General features: G+C 35.7%; 1 protein-coding gene across 1 annotated transcript in view; it reads left to right on the forward strand.

The window, feature by feature from the left end:
- The first annotated feature begins 4 nt into the window (after positions 1–4).
- Positions 5–27,737, forward strand: part of ALPK2 (alpha kinase 2) — a 155,256-nt gene continuing 127,523 nt past the window's right edge. The window contains exons 1-2 of the mRNA XM_051973263.1: positions 5–29; positions 1,142–1,259. Coding sequence (XP_051829223.1) covers positions 5–29; positions 1,142–1,259 — 143 coding nt within the window. The remainder of the gene's footprint in view (positions 30–1,141; positions 1,260–27,737) is intronic.

Consider the following 27,737-nt stretch of genomic DNA (forward strand, 5'->3'; position numbering starts at 1 on the left):
AAAAATGAATGAGACACAGAGTGACCTTTGTAGATTTTTTCAAGCTCTGCAATCTTTTCTCTGTACATGTCTCTATTGCCTTTATCTTGTGGTCTCCTTCACCTTCCTTTCATTTTTTCCTTCTTTAAATATCCTTAGAAGGATAAGAATCACTACCTTTAATGATAGCTGGGACTGTCAGCCAAAAATTCCTAGATACATGATATGAGAGGATTAGGAGCCCATCCTGGAAATGAATTTAAGATGACCAGACATTTCAAAGTCCTGATACATTTTCCCCCTGTTGCAACACCTTTAAGGATTTTTCTCTGAGATAGAAGCTATTTTAAAAAAAGAAGAAGAGGAAAGAACCCCTGGGACTTTACATAGTTTAAACCCTAAATAATAGCCCAACCTAAAGGCTTTATAAAAATAGGAAAGTACCCACAGGCTGGAACTTCCAGTTTCTCCATATCCACCCAGTCAACATTGCGTAATGCTGTATTATGAACTAATGAACCCACTAGAGGGGAAAAAAGCATAGAAAAGGGATAGTGACACTTTTTTCTTCCTCAATAGTATTTTTTTCCAAATACATATAAAGATCCCTTTATCTGCTCCCTCCTCAAGACAGTAAGCAATCCAATATAGCTTAAAAGTATGCAATCCTTTTTAGAGATATTTATGTATTTATTATGTTGTGCAAGAACAATCAGACCAAGAGAGGGAAAGCCGCTACGAGAGAGAAAAAGCAAACAAATAAAGAAAAAATGAAAATACTATGCTGTTTCTATACACATTCAGTCTCTACAGTTCTCATTCTGGATATGAATGGCATCTTCCATCCCAAGTCTATTGGAATTATAGTGGTGAATTTTTGACAGTTACATTAAGCATCAGCCAAGCAGCCCAGATTCCTTAATTCTTGAGTCATTTAAAAGAAAATTATCTTTGTTAAACCAGTTTAGTTCTTTTCTCAGTCATGCACTTAATCTTTTATTGGAACTTAATGTATGTTGACAGTATCAATCTTTTCAGTCTTACTGCTTTATTGTACTATCCACGGTGTTCTCATTAAGTTTGATTACAGCTCAGCAGATTTTTAAATTTTTCTAATACATCTATTTAAAGAAAACTAATGTTCTCATTTTTATGTTCCCAGGTCAACCAAAGCCAGAAGTAACTTGGTATAAAAATGGTCATGCTATTAGTGAATCAAACATCATTTCTAATTATGAAATCTTGGAGAATCAGTATATTCACATGTTACATTTATATAGGTAAGTGACTTTCTCTACACACTGTTTCTTAACAAAATCGATATTCTGTCATGTGTATTGGAAACATATGGAAGCAAGGCCAGAAAAATGGTCTTTACTTTTTCACTGAATTACAGTTTCAGAGGTCCGACTTCCTGCTTGTGTTATTAAAATTAATTAAAATTTCCTTGATTTTTCTAGGTGATTTGACTGCTTTAGATTGCATTATTTGGTGCCATTTACAATATTACAACTTGAGAGTTATAAGGAATCTTTATCGAAACTAATCAAGTTATTTCTGAGAGGAGGGAGACGTTAAAATATTAGGCAACTAATGATGACTAGTGCTTCAATAGTTTGGTGAATCTGTAATTTCAATGTGAGTTACCCCATCCAAAGGAACCAGGTCACAACTCATCTTTACCTTTTCATCTTTTGTGACTAACTGTCCTATAAATTCTTCTTTTGTAGAAAGAGCTCTGAATTTGGAGTCAGAGGACCCAAGTTCAAATCCCAAATTTGCCACTCAATATCTGTGTGAATTCTAAAGTTCCTTCTAGCTGTATGATTTACCCAATTGGCTAGATGCTGTAAAATTCTAGTATCATAATAATGGACACTCAGTAAATACTTTCTGATTGATTGGTTCCAACATCATCAAAACCTAAGAAATGCTATTTTTTTAGTCTTGGCCTAGACAGTGTATATAGCACTAGAATGGCATTTTAATCTGATGAATTATTTTAAATTACATGTCAATTATACAGTGGGTCTAGATCAACAGGAGGGAGAAATAATTGTGCTTAATGGGCACCTAGGTAGAAAGAAAGGGATAGATGAGTCAGGGAGTACTAGAGCTTCATAAAATGGAAAGTTGAAACTTTATGGTAAGGAACACTGAAGGGAAATTAGTTATAGAAAAATTCTTAGAGAAACGTGTTAAGTGTGCTGGACTGCTAGTGAATGTCACATTTTTTCTTAATGGATTTAAATTTCTCATAATTGAATAAGCTATTTCCAATCTCTTGGAGTGCCACTTAGAAAATATGACCGACAGTGGAGAGGATAGGGCACTATCTACACTCTAGAAGAAATCTGTTGTATAAAATTCAAGTCTGGATTATTGTGTGTGTGTGTGTGTGTGTGTGTCTATGTATACACCAAAGAGAACTTTGAAATTTTGACACTTTATTCCCTAAATATTTTTAATAAAATAGTTTCATTTATGCCATTCATTGAGATGAATGAGTTCTGAAAATGAACTATTTGAAAGGAATATCTGAAAGGCCTTTCAAAATCTGTTTGTTGTTCATTAATTAAAAGTCTGACCTCTTTGTCTTTTTTTTGACATTACTACTAAACTACAAATCACAAGATTAGCCTCATAGTATACCAAAGAAAAAAAGTGCTTTTCTTTATCTACAAGGATTTCTTCTTTGGGTCATTTATTTTGAGTTTTTCCAGATGTTGGAAGATCCTATTTCTGGCTTTTTCAAGGCCTGTAGCTGGTTTAAAAATCTAATCTCTAAAACTTTTTTCTATTTCATGAGGCATTGAAACAATATTTTTCACTGCACCATTCTCTTTCCCTAAGCACTCCCTCCCCCAAACCTTCCTTCTTGGTTTTCTTTATGCTTTCCCTTTTCATTTAGCTGGAGCAGATGGGTTTTCACAAATGAGACAGTTTTGATGAGACAAATGCTTATGTGATCTTTATACTTATATGGTGGTTTGGGCAGGAAGGTAGAGAGGAGCTATCTTATAGAAAAATCCCTTCCTTCCTCCTTCTCTCTCTCTCTCTCTCTCTCTCTCTCTTCTCTCTCTCTCTCTCTCTCTCTCTCTGTCTGTCTCTCCCTCCCCCCTGCCCCCCCATCTCTGTTTTTCTGTCTGTTTCTCTCTGTCTCTGTCTCTCTCTATCTCTCTCTCTCTTTCCCTATGTGATGTTAGATGTCACTTAGCCTCTCTGAGACTCAATTTTTTCACCAGCAACATAAGGTAATTGAACTCCATGGACTCTAAAGTCCCTTCTACCTATTTGGTCTACTCACTAGGCCAGACACCTTATAGCCACAGTATTATAATGATGGGCACTGAATAAATACTTTCTGATTGATTGGTTCCACTATCATCAAAACTCAAGAAATGCTTATTTAAGTTTTGGCCTAGACAATTTGTATTTCAGTAGAATGGCATTTTAAAATATGATGAATTATTTTTAAATTATATATCAATTATACAATGGGATTTTTCTTTCCTTCTTTCTTTTTTCTTCCTTCCTTCCTTTCTTTTATTTCCTTCCTTCCTTTATCATATTATCCCTCCCTTTTCTCTTTTTTCTTCTCTATACTTCTGCATTTATTTAATCAAGAGTGGCCATTAAAGTAAACATTACAGTTTTATTTAACGTTCTTTCTGGGAAGTGAAGTGCAGATCTCTTGAGAGAGAAAAGCAATAGGAAAAATAATAAATATTTTCTATCTCATAGTAAAAGAAAGACTGTGACTGTGACTTATGTGAATATAATATATGACAAGGCAGCAATGCAAGAGATAAAAATCAAGAGAAAACAGGAACCCACACCTAAAAGACTACACCCATTCGTATAACAAACAAGTTTATTTTGATTTTTAAAAATTCAACCAAACTTCAGTGAGAAAACACACAGTTTATTGCAACAGCAAGGGGAAGCAGATGGATTTGTCAGAGGAACCAGTTAGATCTCTGAACAAATCACAATGTGGATAGGGAGAAGGAGGGAAGGAAGGAGGTGTGGGTGAAGAAACAGACAGTGATAGACACGAGACTGAGACAAGTAGAGAGGTGGAGAAAGAGATATATAATGAAATGGAGAGAAAGACAGAGACACAGAGAAAGAAGCAGAAATTGAGATAGAAAGAGAAAGAGAAAGGGGTATAGGGGAAAAGGGAGAGAGAGAAGAAAAATAGACAGACAGATATAGACAGATAGATAAAAATAAGATAGATCAAGAGAGAGAGAGAGAGAGGAGAGACATAGAGACAGAGAATAGCAGTTGTGTCTTCCTAATCTTCCCCAGGGGGAGCTCAGTGATCTATGCCATGTTAATTGAGGCTAAGGAATGGTTAGCAGCAAAAGCTTGAAGAAGATTAGTGGGCAAAACCCAAAAAAGTTTGATTCATTTAGGAGCAAAGCAGCCTTTTTGAATCCTTACCAGCTTTAAGTGTGTATATGAACAAGTATACAGTTTTGTCATTAACATAACATGACCAAAAAGGGCTGTAAACTTTATTTGACATCACAAGACAAGGATCAGATGAAATGAGTCAAAGGATAAATATCATATCTGATAACTCATCCCCAATGTGGACATTTCTGTCCAAAGTTAGATGATAGAAGGAAAATTCCTTTGTTACTTCTTTAATTCCCAATTTCTGTGTGTTCACAGTTTCTAACTTACGCTGTCTCTATTTAGTTTAAACTCATTTATGATTTTATACTTTAAATAGAAATTATTTATCAGATCATGCATAATTTTAGATTCTAAACTAAAAGGTTCCTTAGAGGTCATGAAGTCAAACTGTCTCTTTTTGTAGTTGAGGAAACCAAGTCCCAGAGAGATAAAAGGACTTTTTGAAGGTTACCCAGGTAATTCAGATTCAAAACCTGGTTCTCCAAGTTTAGTAGTCTTTTTATTGGACTCTTTTATTAGACCTTTCCTACCTGATCTTTGGATTTTTTCTACTTGATACTCTTTGCCTTCTATCCATTGTAGGACCCACAGCCTAGTAAATCATTCTTTTTTTTTTTTTTAAATGAATGAACTGTTTATTTTGGTTTTTGGTGATACTACATAATTCAGTGTCATCCATAAAATCACATTTTATAAAATGCTTCCTTTAATTCCCTCTTTAATTTGGAAGTCAGACTTCTATTTAGGAAATACTAGACAGAAGAGGTATACTGGTAAATGTTTCTAGTAAATCATTCTAAGGAGATAACTAGTTCTGATTATGTCCCTCTCTTGCTAAATAAAAATGTTCAATATCTCCTTATTATAGAATAAAGTCTATAACTATTAGTTTGGCATTTAGGGCTTTCTACAGTCTAGCTCCAATCTTCCTTTCTAGCTTTATTTTCTATGATTCCCTTCTGTCCAAATTTCATCACTTTAGGAAGAGGAATAGGAATTTAACCATCTCCAATGCTTTGCTCATCCCATAGTGCCTGCTTGGATTGTCCTCTCTCTTTTTCCTGTTTATCTAAGTCTTATCTGGTCTTCAAGATAGATTTCACATTCTACTTTATCTTTATCTTCCTTGAAATCTTCTCTAACAAGCACATAATAATCCTCTTATTTCCTCTAATACCTATCTATTGGGATACTCACTGAGCACTTGCCCTATAATACCATGGATTGTCATTTATCTTATCTTACCTATTTATCTGTCTCTCTAATTACCTATCTGAACATGTGTGTCTATATGTGTGTGTAGGTATCTATATAATAATATGCATGTATATACAGTAGGGTTTTTTTTTGGTAGGGTCTGTAAGTTGGATTTAAATAGAAGCTCTGTTAGTTATACTTTTGTGATCTTTCCCTGCTTCCTATCTGTAAAATGTTTTGAGGTCTTCCTGAAGGTTTAAATTTGTGAGTCTGTAATTCTGATCCAGTTCTTCCTTCCCCAGTGGATTAAACACTTCTTATGGAATTGTATTTTAAATGTTTTTGTCTTTAGTAACTCATACAGTGAGCTACCACAGTAAGAACTTAATCAGTGCATATGTTTACTGGAGGTAATGATATTCTTCATGTTCTTACACTGGCCTCTAGAATGCCCATTTGCAGGTCTGTCACTGACTGGGTTCTTTTTTCTTCTTAAGGAGGGATTACTTTTAAGCTGTTCAGTTACAGTGCAAGTTTTGTATATAACCCTGTTCATATTGTGCAAATGTTTTGAAAACCTCTCCAACACCCTGATATCTGGCTGAGTCAGCCAGATTTGTGAGTGTTGGGCTTCTTAGGACAAAGTCATGGTCTGATCCCTTGGTGGCCAGTGAAGGTCCTAATGATACTGAATCATTTGAAAACTGAGTCTTTGAGGATTCCTGAACCCTAAATAGAAATTGTTGCAACCAGTTATTTTCATCCTGCTTCTAATACTTCCTAGGTGTGTGACCTTGGGGGAAAAAAAAATCCTGATTTTTGTGAGCTTCATTTTTCTTTATATGTATATCGAGGGAAGTTGGATTAGACAGTCTCCAAGCACATTAGCTCTACAGCCATGAAATCATGATCTAGCTCATAATTTTTCCTAGTTCTCTTTTAGCCCAAGTTTCCTGTATTATGACTTTAGCACCAGGTAGCTGTTCCATTCTATTGCTACAGACTGCACTTCAACCCTAGCCAGCTGTCTCACAAACTTAGGTTAGTTGTTAGTCACAAGTAAGATGGATCCAGGAAGTATGGATAGTTTGCTGATCAATAATAAATACTTTTTGAATTGAATTGAATGGAACAAATACAAATAGGGGCTTGAAATCTTAAAATTCCCATCTAACTATTGGCAGACCTTTAATGTTTTTGCCATGAACAAAGGACAAAACATTATTTCTACTTGAAAAAACTTCCAAATACCATATATTGATTCCATACACAAAGCCAGGGTGATTCCATACACAAATTTTTAAAAGGAAGAGAAATGGGCAAGTTGAAGAGAAAAATTCACTTTAATTTAGTAGTTTTCTTCTTCACTCTTTGGCTTGCCTCCCTCACCCCCCCCCAAAAAAAAACTCCCAATAAATCCAACTGTCTCTATCTGGAGTAATAAAGTTTCATAAATATCCTTGGCTCAAAGAATCATCTAAAAGTGTTGAGTAATTTTTGGTAGGCAATATTTGGGAAAGCCTCCTGTGCTGCAAGATTTCTTGAATGAGTTCCCTGCTTCTGATGTAAACCTGCCCTATGAGTCCCCAGGGTGGTAAGTCGGCTGCTGGGAACTTGTTGTCAATCGTCACTCTTACAGTTGTGCCTGGGGAGGTGAGCATCTCCAAAGAGTCAATGACTGGAGGGAGGAGCCGGTAAGCTAGCTTGGCCACACATAGGGAGGATTCTGGGCCTCTCTGCTCATTCTAAGTGCTTACTCATCTGTACCAAGAGATGAGAAGGCTGCTGCAGCTGCTACTAGCCTAATGGTGATGACCCCTCAGGGACAAAAAAGAGTAGGCTGAGGAAGGCAACCAGAGTAACCAAACAGGTGCCTTGTGTCTCAGAGCAAACAGAAGCAGATTCCCTGTTGGACTATTAGAAAGTGAGAATTGAGGTTAAAGCCCTAAACACCTTATTTCACCATACTATCCCCAAGAAACTCCTAAGGTCTTCTAGGGATACTGGGAGAAGTCACAAGGCTGATCCAAATTTTAAGCCTATTTGAGAACTACACAATTAGAATTTTCTATTGATGCTAGAAAAGAGCTTAAACGATTCATTCATTTCCCAAGCATTTTAAAGAATTCCTACAATCGAGTTCACTTCTTCCTTTCATAGATTAATTAAAAAAGCTACAATGATAAGCAGAACAACAGTCTTTTCTTTCAAGACACATTCTATTGAGAGTGAAACTATTTGAACATAGATAAGGAAAAAAACCACATATATACAAGGACAATAAAAAGTAATTCCTTTTTTTTAGGGGGAGGGAATAAGCATCTTGATGGGAAAGGATCCATCAGGCTTTTGGTAGGATATGGTGATTGAGTTGTATCTTGAAGGAAGCTAAAGGTGAAAAAAGAGGATGGAGGATATATCAATGAAGTCTAGTGAAGTTAAGTGATCTCATTAAGGTTACACAGCAAACCAATAAAGATTTGTAACTAGAGCCCAATTTACTTGATTATTTAATTATCTGAGGACTGTGATTAAAAAAGGGAATGAAAGTCAATTTCTTCCTTGGGAGATAAAAACCTATCAGAAAAGAGAAAAAAAAATCTAAAGATAACTATACTAGTAGGCAGAAAGTTATAGGGAAAGTCTAAAGTGTTGAGGACCACAGAAGAAGGAAAGACAACTTGTGAAGTAGGTGTGGGAGCAGAGAAGGCTTCTCAGGAGAGAAGATAAGTCAGAAAAACTGTGGCTCTAGGATTGAGTACACCTTTCACAAATTGATATGTTTCTAAGCATAGAAGGGAGAAAATGTCATTTTGAATGAAGGGGCTTGAGTTTAGATCAAAACTTTTGCCTCTTACTACCTATAAAGCTACTCTTTGGGTCTCAGTGTCCTCATCTGTAAAATGAAAAGATTGGATTTGATAACTCCTAAGGTCCTTCAAAGTCTTATGGTTCTTAAGGTCCCTTCAAGAACTATAAATATCATCAATATATTATAGTCAAACCTCACCATGATTTCACAAGACTCTGCTGTAACCCCCTAAACATTTATAATATTGTTTCCATTTAACTGTCTCCTGTATTATTGTTTTGTCTAACATTATGTTTTTGTGAGAACGGTTAATCATTGTATATCCAAACTTACCAGTTACAATTTGAATATCGATGTAGAATGTAAGCCCCTTGAGGGTAGAGATTATTTCATTTTTTCTTTGTACTCCCAGTATGAGGGCAGTGTCTAGACTTTAATAAGGACTTAACAAATAAATGTTTTTGATTAATTGAGTGATAGGATTTAGGTCACTTCCCATAGTTTATGGAAAGAAGCAATCAAACACAGTCACACAGATTTAGAGAAAGGCTGCTGATACTGATTGAGGAAACGATGTGGTATTAGAAATTCCTGTAGAAGTGTCAAAGAGAATTTAATCCCAGTTCAAAGTCCTAGATGTGCACATAGAATATGTGGGAAGAAGAGGATATGAAGCTGAATAGGAAACATCTCATTCAATTCCACAAGTTTTCATTAGATGCTGAATCCTTTCAAGCTTCCTGGTGTGAAACAGTGTCAGAAAAGGGCTATGTCATTTCATACTCCATCCATGTAAATTTTGTTTTATTCCAAAACTGTAAGAAAAGACTTCAGGCAGAAGATCTCTAGGCTCTGCCTGGCAAAGAGAGAGGCTTCCAGGAGTCCTTGGAGTTGTATCTAATCTTTGATATGAATACTAGCTCTCAATTAGACTGTTGTTGTTGTTGTTTTTGCAGAAGCGAATGCCCCCGAATTCTAGAGTTATAATGAACACAGCTGAGACAGAAATACTATAAGTGAGATGGTGAAAATCTGAGGAAATGTAAGAAAGGCAGCCTGGCACAAGATGTCAAGAGTTCTGGGTTTGAATCTCAGCTCTTCTCCTTACTGCCTCAGTATATGTATGTATATGTATATTTTTTCCTGGTCACCCTGCTCCTCACCAGTCTTCTTACTGTGTCCTCTCTTCTGAAGCAGGGCATCCCTTACATACCTTTTCCCAATTAAATATGTCTTCTAGCCAGTTCTGAATCACTGAGTTATTGGGCCTGGCTGCTCAGTGTTTTCATTCTGCCCTCAGTTCATCTTGCCCTTGCTTAGTGAAGAAGTGCTAGAATTGAGGCCTGATAACTTGAGCTTATTGAGATGACAAAGAGCAAGGCAGGAGCCAGAGATCTGATGCTGACAGGAGAAACCTGGGCCCAGCAAAGACATTGTGATTGCCTTCCTCCTCTGACATTTATTACAGAGTTCTCTGTATGAAAGAAAGCCTAACATATAGTTTTATTTATATTTCCTACCTGTGTGCAGCAATTAAAAAATGTTCCCAAATCCACTGGACAATATTGAAAAAGGGACTTTTGTGAAGAATTCTCCAGCTCAAATTCAGCTGTCAACAGACAGTTGGCACTTTCTAAAGACAATAAATGGGGAGTTATCATAAGAAGAAAGAAGGAAGAAAAGAAGGAAAGAAGGAAGGAAGGAGGAAAGAGAGGAGGGAAGGAGAGAGGGAGGAAGAGAGAAGGAGAGAAGGAGGGGAGGAGGGAAGGGAAGAAAAAAGGAAGGAAAGAAGGAAGGAGGGAGGGAGGAAAGGAGGGAAGAAAGAAGGAAGGAAGAAAGGAGGGAGAGAAGGAAGAAAAGAGGGAGGAAAGGAAAAAAAGGAGGGAAGGAAGGATGAGGAGAAGGAAGGAAAGAGGTAGAGTGGGAAAGAAGGAAGGAAGGAAGAAAGGGAGGAAGGAAGGAGGGAGGATGGAAAAGAAGGAAGGAAAGTAGGAAGGAAGGAAGGTGGAAGATAGAAAGGTAGGAAGAAAGGAAAGAAGGAAGGAAGGAAGAGAGGAAGGGAAGAGGGAGAGAGAGAGGGAAAGAGAAAGGAAGGAAGGAAGGAAAGATTCATTAAGTGCCTCCTATATGTCAAACACTGTGCTTGAGTGCCTTATAAATTTTATCTCATTTGATACAATAGCCTGGGAGATAGATGCTATTATTATTCTCATTTTGACAATGAGAAAACTGAGGTAGATAGAAATTAATAGAAATGATCACAACGTTCCCTAATTTGTTTCAAAGCTCAGCTCAAAGAGTTATCTTCTACATGAGATGCTTCTGGAATTCTATAGCTACTCATACTTCCCTCCACAAAATTATCTTGTATCTATTGTATACCCTTACATATGTAATGTTGTTCCCCTAATAGAATGCAAACTTCTTGAGAGCAAAAACTGTTTTTTTTTACTTGTTTGTTTTTGTATCCCTGATACCTAGCACAATTCTGGGCACATAGTAGGTACTTAATAAATACTTGATTGATTGTTGGGGTCATAGAATTAAAATGGAAACCAATTATTTTACAGTAGAGAAAAGAGAGAACTGACTTTGCTAAAGTATTTTAAATGACAGAGAAGTGCATTAACTTTAAGGTCCCTGTCATCTATGATCTCCTTCATGAAGGATCATCATAAGCAGAACTGGTCTCTCCCTTTTTTTGAATTTTGAATTCTGTGCTATTCACATGACATTTATCATTTGTGTCCTAATAATTTGTATATATCACTTCTCTCCTGTTAAAGGGATGGCAGGGCTCCATATTACTCTTATAAAGCTCAAAGCCTTGCTTATAATAACAGTGGCTGTCATTTACATAGTACTTTAAGGTTTGCAAGTGCCTTGCATTTGTAATTTCATACAAACCTAATAATAACTTAGAGAGGTTGGTATAACAGTAATTATTAACTTGTTATTACTTTATAGATAAGGAATCTGATGCTCTGAAAGGCAGATGATTTGCCCATATTTGACATGTTTCAGAGATGTTATAAGTACTGGAGTCTCTCCAAATTTCAGCTCCAATCTGGGCTCCTCCACACTATCCTGATTTATACACATAGTTAAGTGCATGTAGGGAGAACTGCAAAAATTGTTGTTGATTTGGAAGTAATTACGAAATGAATAAATGCAAGGGTCTGACGGCTATTTTGGACTGGGAGAGAAAAGGTGAGAAAGAAATTTAAAGTGTTCCTGTAGCCAGTAATTCCTTTCAATTATATACAAAATTTTGAGTTGCAGGGTCTGAATATTCTAAGCTTCACCCCTCCTCTTGAATTATGATTCATTTGAATAAATCACAAAATTCCAGAATAGTAAAATAATTAATGTTTGAAATTATATTGGTGAATTTCTTAAACTCCCAAAACTCATTTCAAGGAGATATCCTTTTAAATGAGTTCCACCACCAAGAAAAGGAACTAGTTTTCATCTTGCAGATAGTTGGATCACTTCCCTTTGTGGTATCTTGTTCAGAAAATTCACACCCCCCTCAAGAAGAAACATTAGAGGATTTAAGTCCTTCACTGCCAATAGTACATGTAATTCAGATGTGGTTTGTTCTTTGATTATTTTTCTTCTACTGGGAAGTGGATTGTGTCACTTTAATGGGAAAGGACTATGTGTGTCATTATCTAACTGAGGAGGTGTTAAGTTCTACATAGTTTTGTTACCTGGATTTAAAGACAGGAAGAGGCAGAAATAAGTAAAATCCAAATAGGATTTCAGAGCCTCATTTTAGATTTTAGCTTCTTACCAAACTTTTCACCAGAGCATCAGACAAAGAGCCATTTAGCCTGTTTTGAGTTTCAGCAATTTCTATTTCTCTGGTAGTCCTTGCTTATGAACAGTTGTCCAAAAAGCTGGCAGCCAGCTAGAGGGAAAAGGAGACCCAGCAAGGGGCCAGAATAATTTACCATCTAGTCATTCATTCCCTTTGTAACTGAGATTTGATTTAATTGCCTTTAACAGAAGCTATCACCAGATAAATGTTGCTCTAACTGTCATATCTCTATTGAAAAATATGTAATATTTCCATTCAAAAGCACCAGTGCATTTGAGATAATGAAAGGGCTAGAAAAATTGCAAAAGGCTCTATAATGAAGAGGCTAGAAAAATTGTAAAAGGCTCTACAATAAAAGAGCTAGAAAAATTGTAAAAGCCTCTACAAATACACAAGACTGTTATTTGGAAACTAGGAATTACTAGAGGCAGCAGCAATTACATGATCAAGTGGCATTTACTATTGAAATTGGCTTAGAAGCACTATTTCTAGAAGGGAAATATGAACAGTTAAAATTATTTAAAGCTTTTAAAAGGCATTACTTCTTCTGACATTCTCCAATATTCTTATTATCATTGTTTATCCATTTGTTACTATATTAGTAGATCAAGGGAATCATATAGGCCTTGCTATATTTCAATAAATTAATTGACAAAGTCTCCCTTGTTGCCTTCATGGAGAATAAGCAATGTGATGTAGTATCAAGTGCTACACTTGAAACCAGGAGAAAATTGTGTTCAAATCCATTATCTGATACTTAGCTATTAGACTTGGAGCAAATCTTATTAAGCCTCAGATTTCTTGTATATAAAATAGGGATAGTTGCTCTTATAGTACTTACTTGCTTTTTTTAAAATAGAATTTTTTCTAACTATATGTAAAGATAATTTTTAGCATTCACACCTTTTATTTAATATTTTATTTTCCCCAATTACATGTAAAAAATACTTTACATTCTTTTAAAATTTTTCCCCAAAATTTTGAGTTCTAAATTTTCTGCCTTCTTCCCCTCTTTTTCTCATTGAGAAGCCAAGCAATTTAACATAAATTATATCATCATTTAAAATACATTTCCATTTAGTATTCACTTTTACAAAATTTGAAGTTCCAAATTTTTCTCTCTTTCTCCTTCCCTACTCCCCTCTTCCTAAAAGAGTAAGCAAATATATATATATGTATATGTATGTGTGTGTACATATATATATATATATGCAATCACATAAAACTTATTTAGTCATAATATTAGTCACAGGAGATATATTTCCACGTTAGTCATAGTGGCCGAAGAAAAAACAAGACCAAAAGGGGAAAGCCACAAAAAAAGAAGTGAAAATAGCATGCTCTGATCTGCATTCAGAGTTCATCAGTTCTTTCTCTGGATGTGGATAGCATTTTCTATCATGAGTCTTTTGTAATTGTCTTGGATCACTGGATTGTTGAGAAGAGCTGTCATTTGTAGTTGATCATCATACAATGTTGCTGTTACTGTGTTTAATGTTCTCTTGGTTCTGTTCATTTCACTTTGCATCAGTTCATATAAGACTGTTCATGTTTTTTCTGAAATCTGCCTGCTCATCATTTATTATTGCACAATAGCATTCTATTCCATTTGATGGGCGTCCCCTCAGTTTCCAATTTTTTTGTCACAACAAAAATAGCTGCTATAAATATTTCTGTATATATAGGTCCTTTTCCCTTTTTTATGATCTCTTTAGGATACAGACCTAGTAGTTATATTGCTGAATCAAAGAGTTGTTTGCTTGTCACAGTTTGGTTATCCTTTGGGTATAGTTCCAAATGGTTCTCCAGAATGGTTGGATGAATTTACAACTCAACCAACAGTGTTTTAGTGTTCCAATTTTCTCAGTCCCCTCCAATATTTATCATTTTCCATCTGACAGGTATGAGGTAGTATCTCAGAGTTGTCTTAATTTGCATGTCTCTAATCAAAAGTAATTTAGAGTATTTCTTCATATTACAATTGATAAGTTTGATTTCTTCATCTGAAAACTGTTCATCTCCTTTGATTTGTGAATTGAGTAATAGCTTATATTCTTATATATTTGATTCAGTTCTGTAAATATTTGAGAAATGAGGTATTTATCAGAGATATTTGCTACAAAACAATCTATAAAGATTGTTTTCCAGATTTTCTGCTTTTTTCCCCTTATCTTGGTTGCATTGGCTTTGTTTGTGCAAAACCTTTCAAATTTAATATAATCAAAATGATCTGTTTTATATTTTGTAATCTTCTCTACCCCTTGTTTGATCTATAGTACCTACTTTTTAGGTTATGTAAACTTTGGAGTGTGCAATAGAAATACCAGCTATTATTATTATTGATGGGTAGAAGAAGAGAAAGAGGAATATTGAGACTATCTACTACTCAAGAACAGCAGCTATTCATGGGCCCACTCCCACTTTTGATCAGAAAGGACATTCTGACAATTCCTGACCTGATAGGTTTACCCCCTTTTAGGCAGTTTGGTGCTTTCCTACTCCCTACTCATAGGACTTACCATGCTGACTTAAAGCAGACCCTTTGTATAGGCAGCTAGTACAGAAGCCTGACCTAGTATAATACCCGAATGCTTAAGTTCTACTTCTGTTCAGGACTTCTGAGCTCAAATGATCTACCAGCCACAGACTCTCCTAGTAGGAGGCATTACAAGCATGTGCCATAATACTTGGCTAAGTAACAGATGTTATTATTAAAAGAATGGCCTGTGCAATAGTAAAATTAACCATAGTTAGAGTTGGGTGAAATGGCCCTCAAAAAGTCCTGATTAGTATAGACTGGTGCTAATCTGGAAGGAATTCTCCAATGGCTCATTGCAAGGCTCTGTTCTATTTTACATTTCAATCAATGATTTGTATGAAGACATAAAAGAGAGTAGCCTAGTGAAAAGAGCTCTGAAATTTTAGTCAGGAGGTCTGGACTCAAGTTTTGGCTCTGCTACTTTCTAGCAGTATAACCATAGAAAAATTATGTACCCTCTTGATCTATACTAACTACCTCACAATGTTGCTGTGAGGAAAGTGCTTTTTAAGCTTTCAAATACTATATAATAATAGACTCTTATTATTAGACCTTTCAGATAACACAACAGGGAAGGGTAATCAATATTTGAATGATGGATTCTATATCAAAAGACCCTGAAAGGCTGAATTTTGGGCTGGACCTAACAAAAGGACATATGTAGAATAGAATAGAACCAAAGACAAAGAACAAAGACATTTGAAATTGTCCTCCAGGCTGACCTATTTGGGCATGATTATTTGGTTTAAGGTGAATCTATTGGATTATATTATAACCCAATGCATCCATAGGTATAGTATGAGAGACTTTGTAATGATTTTGTTGTGACTTTTTCATTACATCCTTTTTGAAATAAAAATACATTATTCTCATTACATTTCTGTAATTAAAAAAAATGATGTACATAAGTACTGAATAAAGCAGGAATGGGATTGGGAAGGAGGACCTAATTAACTGCAATTTTCATATGGAAAAGACTTGGGGGTTTTAGTTAATGAAAAGACTGATAATAATAACACAAAAAATGATGAAATAGCACGTCTAAAATAATGGAATATACACAACTGAGTACTCAGTCTTGAGTTACTAAAGGTTCCTTAGGGGTCTATATGTTTTCCATTCTAGACATCTTCCTTTCTTTATACTCCAATTTAACAATCTTGAGTCCTTGGTGGGAAAGGGGAATAAAGAGTTATGATTTGGGGTAGAGGAAAGTGGAAGTAGAGAAGCATAATGAAGCATGTTATACTCAATTAATGGGATGAATCACTTTTTAACAAGTAAGCTGTCAGAAAGCAAGCCACTGGAAGTCTATAAAAGAAGTGGCAGAGGTGATTCCCTTGCCTTAAGGTATATTTTATTTTCTATTTTTGTTGCTCAGTCATTTTTCTGTCCAACTCTTTATGATCCATTTGGGATTTTCTTGGCAAGGAAACTGGAATGGTTTGCATTTCCTTCTCCAGATTCTACACATGAGGAAACTGAGGCCAATAGAGTTGAGTGATTTGTCCAGTGTTACATAGCTGGTAAGTGTCTGAGGCCAGATTTGAACTCAGGAGTATGCCATCTTGATTCCAGGCCTAGCATTCTATCCACTAAACGACCTAACTACCTAATTTTTTAAAAAATTGACTTAGTTCTTGCTACCATCTTTCCTATTGCCAAAGAGATCAAACTTTTGTTCAGTCAAAACAAATTCTGGGCTCTTTAGGCTTCTTTTTGTGATAATTGCTTCCTGTCAGCTGAATATTCTCAGAAAATGGTAATCATCAAAGTCAATATGTTAGTTTTTTTTTTCCATTTCCCCTTTTTTAGACACTAACCATTGTGCTTGAGTAGGTCAAGTTCATTCATTCAACAAGCATTTATCAAACACTGGATACAAAAATAAAACTAGACTCCCTGTCCTCTTAGAGTTTACATTCTATTGAGAGCTTATAACATTTATGTAGATAAGTTAAGTAAAAGGTGATTTAAGAAGGATAAAGGCAGTATTTAAAGAGCTTGAGAAAGGATTCCAGTAGGAATTTAAGGGTTTAATAAGTATATTCAATCTCTTGCCAACTTTATCCTTCTAACTTGATGTTAACTTTTCTTTGTTCTAACTAGTCATGGTCTGACTACACACAGATAACTGCTATGATTCCCACATCACTAACAAGTTATTTCCTGTCAGTTAAGACTGAGATATTTTCAGGGTGAGTTTTTCCCCCCTTTGATGATGTTCCAACTCCCTTCTTGAAGAAAGTATTCATGACATAGTAAAGCTTCTGAATAATCTATGAGTTTATTTAGTTCTTAAACTTGAACTCTATTTTTCCATCATAGTTTTGTCATTTTCCCCTAGGCCCATCTTCATATCAAAGTTACTGAGGACCAAAGCATGTACTGACAAGATTTATTTTCTTATCTCTTCATCTTTTAATATGGATACAATAGATGTCATAAGCTGCAACTAACTGGTGGAAGATGAGTCAATGTTCTATATAATTATAGTTCTTATTTTGAAGGGCATAAATGGAATTCATTCTACATCTTTATTTGTCTTTTGATGGAGAATCTGTAAGGCATCCTGTTATCTAGAAAAAATTTCCTTTTTGACTTGTGGTTTCATATTTCATATTGATAAGGTTTAGTTCTTTGAATAATGTGTTAAGTTATTGGTTATTGGAAATGTATTTTACATTTTAATAACTACAGTTAGTATTTTCCTTCCCTTCTTTTCCTTTTTTCTTTCTTTACCTTCTTTTTTTCTTAGCTTCCATTCCCTTCTTCCTTCCCTTGCTTCCTTCCTCACACCTTCCATCAGCTCCTTTCTCTTTTCCTCCCACTCTCCTTTCCTTCCTATAATTGTAACCTCTGTGATTCCTGGCCCCCACAATCCCCTTTGTTGCTTTATAAAAACTTCAGAGAGAAAAGAGAAAGATTACAGTTTCATCTCATAAAACAGTGAAAAGCAATAGAAGTAAAAACAATTCTGTAGAAAGCTTGTCATTAGACCAAACTGAGTAAAATCACTCCAGGAAAATTCATTGATGAAATGAGCAGAAAATTAACAAATACAGGGAAAATTAAACAGATCTGAGAGCATTGTTTATAATGAATCTATTTTCATTGTCCATTTGTACTAACAAATTTAGAATTATGTCTCAATCCCCATTGTGATACGTGAGAAAACAAAAATTATATGTAAAGTGAGAAAAGTAGGAAAAGTAGCTAGAACAGAACAATAAGAGTTCATCTATGGTGACTCCATTTTGAAAATCTTGAATGACTATTTTATAAAATATTTCAGGAAGAAGAAGATAACAAAAAATGGAAAATATAATAGCTAACATTCCACCCCCAAAAAAGGGTATACAGGCGATATCACCTTTTGAGAGAAAGCTTAAACTTGATTGTTGTGATGAATAGGTACTGGATTTGGGTTCAGGAGCACCTGTGTTTAAAATTTCACCTTAATTTTAGATGCTCTTCATTGTGTGGCCCTGGATAGACATGACTTTCCTTATCTGTAAAATGAAGACTTTGGACTGATTGGTTTCAGTTTCTATCTCTAAATCAATGGTCCTATGCACAATTACCAACCTATGTCTATTTTTTCATCTTTATATAACATTGCTGGTATCAGGAGAAGGTAGAAGATGGAAGATACTATAGAAAATGTTTTGCATTTAAAATGCCAGTATTAATGACTAAGGGCAGCCAACAAAGCATTCAACCCAATAGCAGATGCTGCTCTGGAAAACTGCTATGCTCACTCTGACTCTTAGAGCTACTTGTATTTTTTTCCTTAGATTCACCATTGTGGATGGTGATACATATCATCATCATCATCACCAATTCATACTTCCAAGGCTCATAGAAACTCATCTAATTGAGTCCCCTCATTTTTCAGAAGAGGAAATCAAGATCCAGAGACAATAATCAATTTGTCTAAAGTCACATGGCTAGTAAGAGACAGAGCTAAGATTTGAACACAGACCCTCTGATTCCAAATAGCGTTCTTTCCACTGACCCATCGAAGTTATATTATGGATACATCAGATCAGACTCTTGGAGCTCTCATCCTTACCTTACCTGGGAAAAATTCTTCCCCTTTTTCTGAGGTTTGTTAATGCTTTTATTGAAGTTACTTGCCAAGACAAGCCATAAGAATAAACAGTGCTTTATTTATACCATTAGAAAATAATGTAAACAAATGCATTAAAACACTGGCATGGGTAACTTATTTCAGACCACAAATTTTTCCTACATGAGAAAGCTTTCTTTCCCTCCCTTCCCATTTTGGGTGGTAAATCTGACCACAAAATCTTAGTTTCTCTTCCTATGTGCTCCCACCTGCAACTGGTAAGTGTTCATCAAAGCAATTTTGCACTCTTAGCAAATAGGTCAATGTCCAGTCACCTGAGATGAATTAGGAACTCGGACACCTGATTGGTCCCTGTCTTATTTTTAAAGGTGGCCATGGCTTGAGCATTTAGAATAATATCAAACAGATTAAATTTGGCAACGATTCCTTCTATGGGGACCAAGTCTGTTTGTCTGTTTGTCTGTCTGCCTATTTCAATAATTACTTTAAAGAGTTCAGCCTACGAACCTACAGAAAAAAACCAAATAGATGAATAATGCCTATTGTAGAGAATATGAGATGCATCTAGCTAGCTAGTCCCATAAGTTAGTGCATCTCTCTATCCATAGATAGAGAGATATTTAGAAATCTTTCTATATATGTTGTTATATAAATATATTTGTTCTTCTCCATGGATAATAAGTAACTATATACAGAATAAGCAATGAAGATGCCAGGGTCTTCATGCTACTGCTGCATAGTTTCATTTCTTGAGGCCCTGAAGTATCCAAAGAATCAAGTACTCAATGGACAATGGAGAGATGCATGTGGTTGTAAGTAGGCCATAGCACATTTCCAAGAGGCCCATATATAAGTGGCCAAGAAAAGAGTGTTCAGAAAAGGAGATAGATCATCCATGAAGTTAAGAGTGAGTCATAATAGGTGAATGGCCTGAGTACCCCACTGATATATCGATGGAAGACAAAAGGGGAAGGCCTCTCCAATACTGGTAAATCCTTTGTGGAAGCTCTCTGAGAGAATAGGAAGAGGAATTATGCTGATTGAAAAAATGAGAATAGATTGTTAGCTGCAATAATGAATGGGAGTATCCACATCGACAAGAATATGGATCCATGGAAATGTTATTTATGGAGACAAAATTTATGCATTTAACATTGATGAATGATGGTACATGACTATAGTATCTGTTGCTAGGGAGGATGAGGTTGATAAATCATTTGAGTTTAAAAGTTCCAAACTTCAGTATTAAAGCTGCCTAAGTGTCTACACTAAGTCTATCACCAATATGGTGAATTTCTGGAAGCAGAGGACTATCAGACTTTCTATGAAGTGATAAACTAGCCCAAGTAAAAAAAACATGGAGCAGGTTAAAGCTTCCATAACAGTCAATATTGTGATCAGGTTTGTGACTGAATGTTATACTTCTAAACTATGTAAAAGAGAGAGAACTAATATTAAAAAACTAAGAACATTTGAGAGGCAATGGATAGGGCACTGTCTTCATTCAGGAAGTTGTAAGTTCAAATTTTATCCTACAACTTCTACTGGTTCCATGGCCCCTGGTAAGTCATTTAACCTTCCATAAAGCATTATATATTAGCTTTTATACTGGTAACCTCTCTGTACTTCGGTTTTCTTATCTGTAAAATGAGAAGATTGAACTCCATGGTACCTTCCTCCTCTGTCTCTAAAATCCTATTGCCTAAAAACAAGTGCAACTTCACCAAAGTATGCGATACCCAAAGGAAAACTATGTGATTTCTCTAATAAATGATGGCAGCCTTTCTGTGTAAGAAACTCGGAGAAGGAGAATTCGAGGCCATTCTGATCCCTTGTTTACATTATTAGCTTCCTACTAACAAAATAAAATAATGAAAACATTTTTTGATAAAACATTAAGACTAGTGAATTGTTACCCCATGTACAGTATTGCAGCAAACACTTTAAATTTGGTTGATTAGTCCAGCAAACTTTTCTGGGGTTCATATATTGCACTAAATTTCTGTTGAACCTGTGGTAGGCACATCTCTTAGGATAAATGCAACCAATACAGTCCACAGATAACTTTTTAAATGTGTTTCATTATGAAAAGACAAATGTCATCCAAGTGACAGATAAAATTGTCTTATGTAGCAATGTGCATTGATCTCAATGAGATATTTCTATTTCTTATTCTCTTACATGAGAATATTACAGCAGGAAAAAATTAAGTTTAGTTTGCTTCACCATATTAATACATGATCACAAAGCGTGCATGAGTGTTATTGACTTATCTTGTACAGTACTAGGTATATTCCTGTAACCACTTTTTTTTTTTTTTTTGGCTATATTGAAACTGGTTCAGTGTTAACCAGGTAAGCATAGTTATTCACAAGTTATTTCCTCTTTTATGTTGACTAATTCTGCTTAGTTATTGTTGAATATGTTCTTTTCTCAGATTATTTTTCATTGTTCTCGTGTTAAAAAACATTTTGCATCATCTTATCATGATACTACTTCATGAGGTAAATAATTTTGCATATAATTGCAATAAGCACTGACTTTTGAACTGAAAAGAAGGAAAGTGTTTTTGTGCAGTGCATCTGAGGTTCACATAATAGTCTTGTACTATACTGTGCTTTACTGCACCATAAGGAAAAATAAATCCCTGTTCCACATTTTCATTTAGTGCAAAAAGTCAGATTTCCCCCAGTGTTTTGTTGTCTGTTGTACCTGCTGAAACGACAGTAGTTGACTATTGCAGTAGCATTTCAGTTCTCTTTTTTTATTGAAAGTGCTCAAGAATTGTTTTTTAAATGTTTTCAAAAACAATAAAAACATTTTATATTAAGATAAAAAAAAAACAAGTGCAACTTAATATAATATCACCTGGACACTTAAAGATTGCCTAATGCCTAATATTTAACTCTGATTACAAGCTCAGAGTAGAATAGTATTAATGGAAGGACTTCCTGGAGCAAGCACATTTTAAGTCCAGACTGCTCCAGGATCAGCTGCCTGGAAAACTATACCAGTATCAGAAAGCTCAAAGAATCAGAGTTTTTGCTATTACCTTGCTTTGATACCCTATTCCCTAAGACACAACTATTGGGGTGATGGGAATTCTTAAGAATGGTTTCATTTAACACTCCCTACTTTGGTTTAGTAGACATCTTAAAATTTCATGTATGAGAATCAATTTGGATTTTAAGTCCTTTTTTAGCATCCCACAGCCAGATGACAGCTACCATACTCTCTAGTTCACAGTTGTATAGTTGGCCACATGCCTTAGTTTGCTTCTCCCAAGAGAAAAGGCTCCTTTACTGAGTGATGGATGAGCCTCTCTCTGTGATGAGCATCCCTCCTCCCTCGGGCCAGCCTTTCTCTATAGCCAAGCACAACAGGGGTGGTATCACATGCCATGGGGTCAGGCTGGCTCAGGATAATGTTTGCATGAGACTTAGACTGTAGGATTCAGGATGTTTTCATTTGGGGGCAGGGCATCATCTTTGCCATCTCTCCTTATAATGAACTGGTATATTTAAATTGCCTCCTGGCCTGTTAGTGGGACTGAGGTTCATGGCTTTTCATGGTTTGTTGTGAGGCCCCAGCTACCAATAAGTGAGGAAAGTCTTTCCCAAAAAGACTCAGAGAAAGTAAAAATAATGGTGTGGATGAATAGAGCCAGAAACGAACTTGTTCTGGGGCAAGAGTGGGGATGCTGCAAGGTTGGCTGTTGTGGTAAGTCCACAGGTTACAATTATTTTTTATCATAAATGACCATTAATTGTGGTGCTCTGGAATGCATACTTTTCCCATTGAAATTAATGGCAATTATCTTTTTGACTCTAAAAAATTTGGCCTAGAAGAGTTTTAAAGGAATTAATTACTGCAGTAAGATGAGAGAATTTATGAGTTCTTCTTAAGCATTCAGCCCTCTCTTTTCTTTTGTAATTTTTCAGTTGTGTAAACACAAACATTTATTACACATTTACTTTAGTCAGGACTATAGGAAAACACTAAAGCACAGTGCGGTTTGCAGAGAAACAGATTGTTTGCCCAAATCTCTAATGAAGTCTTTCTACTTCCCAGTCCTGCTCAACAACCATATCCAAACTCCAGGGAAGGAATAAATAAAGCTCTGCTTCTATTGAATTTTCCTAAGAACCCCTGGTCCTGATTATTGATTATAACATTAGATGGTGAGTGGGAGAGAGTAAGGTGTCATGGGTCAATAGCCTCTGGATCAATATAATTCAGGTTACCCTGCTTACATTGACCTTTTTCTTTGGTTCACCACTCATTGCTAGTTCTCTTTCCTTCTTTCTTTCTTTTTCTCTTTCTTTATTCCCTTTTTTCCTTTTTTTCTCTCTTTCTTTCTCACTCTTTCTTTTCTCCTTTCCTTTCCTTTCTCCTTGCCGAATCTCTTTGCCTTTCCTTTCATCTTTCCCTTCGCCTTTTCTTTTGCCTTTCCTTTCCTTTCCTTCCTTTATTTAAAAGGTAGGTGAGGCCATGTATTAGGGAGATGGACTCCCTCTTTTAAAGCAACATTAATTTATATGTAACATATATGTATGTATGTATATTATATATATATATATAAAGTGATATATATATGAACATGAAGTTTTGTACATAGGCATATATGCATGTGTATACACATACATATATATATACACATAGATATATCTATCTATAGATATATAGATAGAAAGATAGATAGATATAGATAGATGTTTAGATATCTCCCCTTGGAGCTAATTTTAGTTCTGTGAATTTTGTAGAAGTTTCACCCAGAAATAGTAAACATGTGTTTTCAGTTCTCTTATAACATTCTTTTATACAACTTTAGGGAGGAAACACATTCTTGCCCAGATGCTAGGTAAATGAACAAATGCTTGTCACATGTTCAAGCCTATATTTTCCTTTTTCACACCATAATGTGAAAGCAATTGTCAGTTGATCCCTTGTGGGTCCAGCATAATGAGGGGCTGTGAGGAATACAAGAAAAATTAAATTTTGGAAGATAAAGAGACTCTGAAGACTTGATCAGAAATCCTAAATTGTATGACGTAGATGCTTACTATTATAAATGGGACAGTTGGGTGGCACTCCAGGATAGAGTTCTGATCTGGAGTCAACAAGACTCATCTTCCTGAGTTCAAATCTGGTCTCAGACACTTATTAGCTGTGTGACCTTGGTCAAGCCACTTAACCTTGTTTGCCTTAGTTTCCTCATCTGGTAAAATGAGATGAAGAAGGAAATGGCAAATCACTTTAGTATCTTTGCCAAGAAAGCCCCACATAAGAGTCAAGAAGAATAGAACACAATTGAACAACAACAGTAAGCTACAAGATGAGTAAAGTTTACCAAATGAGGGATGGACAAGGCCATCAATCAGCAAGCATTTATTAAGTGCTTACTTAAATGCCAAGTACTGTACTAAGATGAATACAAGCAAAGAGAAAGACAGATACTGCTGCTAAGGACCTTACCACACATAAAAGGACCCTAAAGGAGGGAAGATGAGGAAAGTACTTGGCTTGGAGGCATGATGGAGAAATACTGAATGCATAATGCTCAGCTATGAAGAAATGGATGACCTGGGGCTATCGTTAAGTAGAAATTCTGGCAGAAGCCATCAAATCAGAATGAGGGGCTTTCTGAGATGTCAATTCTAAGGCTGAGATAATGGTCCGGTTGAACTAGTTGCAGAGGCATTTTGGAGAGGACAGTATGAGAAGAATTCCCAAAGAAGGTGGAATGTGAATGGGGCCTTAAAGGCTGTGTATGATTTAGATGGGCAGGAAGGAAAGAAGAAGGGCATTGCAAGAAGAAACCCGTGAAGGTATTACTCAGTGGAGTGGAAAGAGGTCCAGATAGGAAAGACCAAGGTTTAAATCCTATTCCTGCCACTTAGAGGCTATTTGACCATGACCTAATTATGTGTCATTTCTGAATCTTATTTTTCTCATCTACAAATGATAATAATAATACAAATGAATAATAATATTCACCTCTTTTACATGGTTGTTGTCATCAGGATCCAGTGAGACCATGTATGTAAATTGTTTTACAAATGTTAAAACAATTTATAAATATCTGACAATATTATAAAGAAACAAATGCTGGAATAAATATGTCAATTGGAAGAACAGTTTTGAAATCACAGGTTTAAGAACTAAAAAGAATCTTAGACATCATTTCAGTCCAATTTCTCCTTTTAACATTATATAAGTATTACTCATGCCTCTTGTTTTTACTTCAGTTATTGTTGCATATTGCAGTCCTTCTATTCCTTCACCAGAACAAAACCCTTGAAAGGAAATACAACTTGATACAGTGACCTCATCTGACAATGTGCTTAACATTCTGTCCCTGTATTTGTATACTAAGAAAGATGACCACTATATTTTACAGATAAGAAAACTGAGGTCCAGAAGTGATGGATCAGGTAAAAAGGATGACTCTTTTTTCCTTCTGCTTCTTCCTTCTTTTCTTCTTTCCTGCCTTTGTTCTTTTCTTCCTTCTTTCTTCCCTCCCTCCTTCTCTTCCAATCATTGATATTATCATGAGGAATATGGTCCCAGACATCTCTGGCACTCTGGAAAGTGATGTTAAATGCTTTGTGGCAGCTCTACTAGCCTCTGTCTCCTATGTCTTGTTATACTAATGAGAAAGGATATGAGCTTTATTTCCCCAGGTGTAGTACTAACTGAATACTAAGAAGTGGGGTGGGACAGGAGTTGCCCTAATTCCCTTCCCCACCACCACTCAAGGACCCTGTGGGATCCTTTGGTACCTTGGTAGTCAAGAAGCTATAGCTAGAGATAAGAGAGGGACAGCTGAATATAATGGTAAATATCCTCCAGTCTTATCTCAGAAATCCTGAGGCATACAAATGAGGATAAAACTGCTTCTATTAGAAGACTATGTTGAGACTCAGGGAAAAACATTGATGTAAACAAAGTTTAAAAAGCATTGAGTTTACTTTGACACATGTTCTCATCACCTCTAAGGAACAAGGTGCTCCTCTCAGGATTAGCTCATCACTTTTAAACTCACCATCAAGCTTTGGCTGATAGCACCTCCCTCAATCTCCTTTCCCCTTTGATTGGGAGATAGGAAGACAAAGTACCAAACTCCTCCCAATATCTTCCTCTAAAGAGGGCAGAAACTGGACTCTCTTCTCACTTCACTTTGCAATTGTTTCCCTGTCTGGTTTCAACTCCATTGAATAATATGTCCTTATGCCAGGTAGATGTCCTGTTTCTGCATTCTTACTGCTTTCCTGCCTCCTTTTTGTGTTGTCTCCCCCCGCTAAATTGTAAGCTGCTTGAGGGCAGGGACTTGTCTTGATTTTTATTGATTATAGCTCCTTAGAGATATGCTTATGCTTATATTGATTAGATATGTGCTTATCTATGCTTAGAATAAGGCCTGGCACATAGTAGGTGCCTAATAAATGTTGATTGGGTTGGATAAATGCCTTTTCATTCATCCATCCCTGTGGTTGTTCCTTTTGTTATAGCAGACCATAACTTCACCATGACTTCTTAATCAATGTGTCTTATCTATATTTTTCTCCAAACCTCATAGAGGATTTACCTAAGACACTAGAGGCTTTCCTCTGATCCTAATTACCTGTCAAACCTAAGGCAAGGCATCTACTATTCTGAGACCTTGGTTGTCTCCTCTACAATAAGAATTGGTTAGATGAAATGACCTCTAGGGTCCCATCCAGTTCTATATCTGTGGCTCTTTGTGTATCCTGGGAACACAAGAATGACTTCTAGACTGCTTATGTGTACATAGCTGCCTTGGAACTTAAAAAAAATTTCTAGGAGAAAAAAAATGTACACTTATAAAAAGTGATATTTATAAAAAGCTCTTTCCTTTTACTTTATTCCCAACCTCAGTTCTACCATGCTTAAAACCCATAAATACTCCTCACTTCCTTATCCTGGTCCTGGCTTTCTCGTTGTGAGTAGCTCACAGGACAAGTGGATTAGAGTATACACAAAGGGTCAGTTCTAGTAATAACAGTAAGTTGATATTTACAAAGCATTTTGAGTTTGTTCACAACAGCTCTCTGAGGAAACATTAGGTAGACACAGTTTATAAATTAGAGATAGGAACTCAAGGACACCAAGTGATTTATCAATAGCTAGTAAGTGGCAAAGCCACTACTCAAATCTAGATCTTACCACTCTGAGTTCATGGCTTTTCACACTGAATCAGTAATTCCCAACTTCTTTGAGTATGCAGAACATTTTTTCCATTTATTTTTCTAAATTATTTTTATGACTGCTTGCATTTATGTTTTTCCTCCTGGGTTATTTATACCTTCTGAATTCAATTCTCCCTGTGCAACAAGAAAACTGTTTGGTTCTGCACACATATATTGTATCTAGGATATACTGCAACCCATTCAACATGTAAAGGACTCTTGCCATCTGGGGGGAAGGGGTGGAGGGAGGGAGGGGAAAAATCGGAACAGAAATGAATGCAAGGGATAAGGCTGTAAAAAATTACCTGGCATGCGTTCTATCAATAAAAAGTTATTTTAAAAAATTTTTTAAAAATAAATTATTTTTATGTTTTTTCTAATTAAAAAGCATTTCTTTTCTTTTCTTCTTATGCCTCCCCAATTGAACAATATTAAAAAAGAAAAAGAAACCCCTATGAAGATTCTTTACTACCAAAAAAATCTAGTAAATCTCTATGTGATCATAGTTGTATGATTTGTATTTCTTGAGAAAAAATATCATGGCATTGAATTCTATAATACTTTTGAAATGAATCTACATTTTATTATTGCAATTTATATTATATGTTATTGTAATATAATATATATGTATATATATGGAAACATATATGCAAGAC

This window comes from Antechinus flavipes, chromosome 1 (genome assembly GCF_016432865.1).
Source record: "Antechinus flavipes isolate AdamAnt ecotype Samford, QLD, Australia chromosome 1, AdamAnt_v2, whole genome shotgun sequence".
Taxonomy (NCBI): domain Eukaryota; kingdom Metazoa; phylum Chordata; class Mammalia; order Dasyuromorphia; family Dasyuridae; genus Antechinus; species Antechinus flavipes.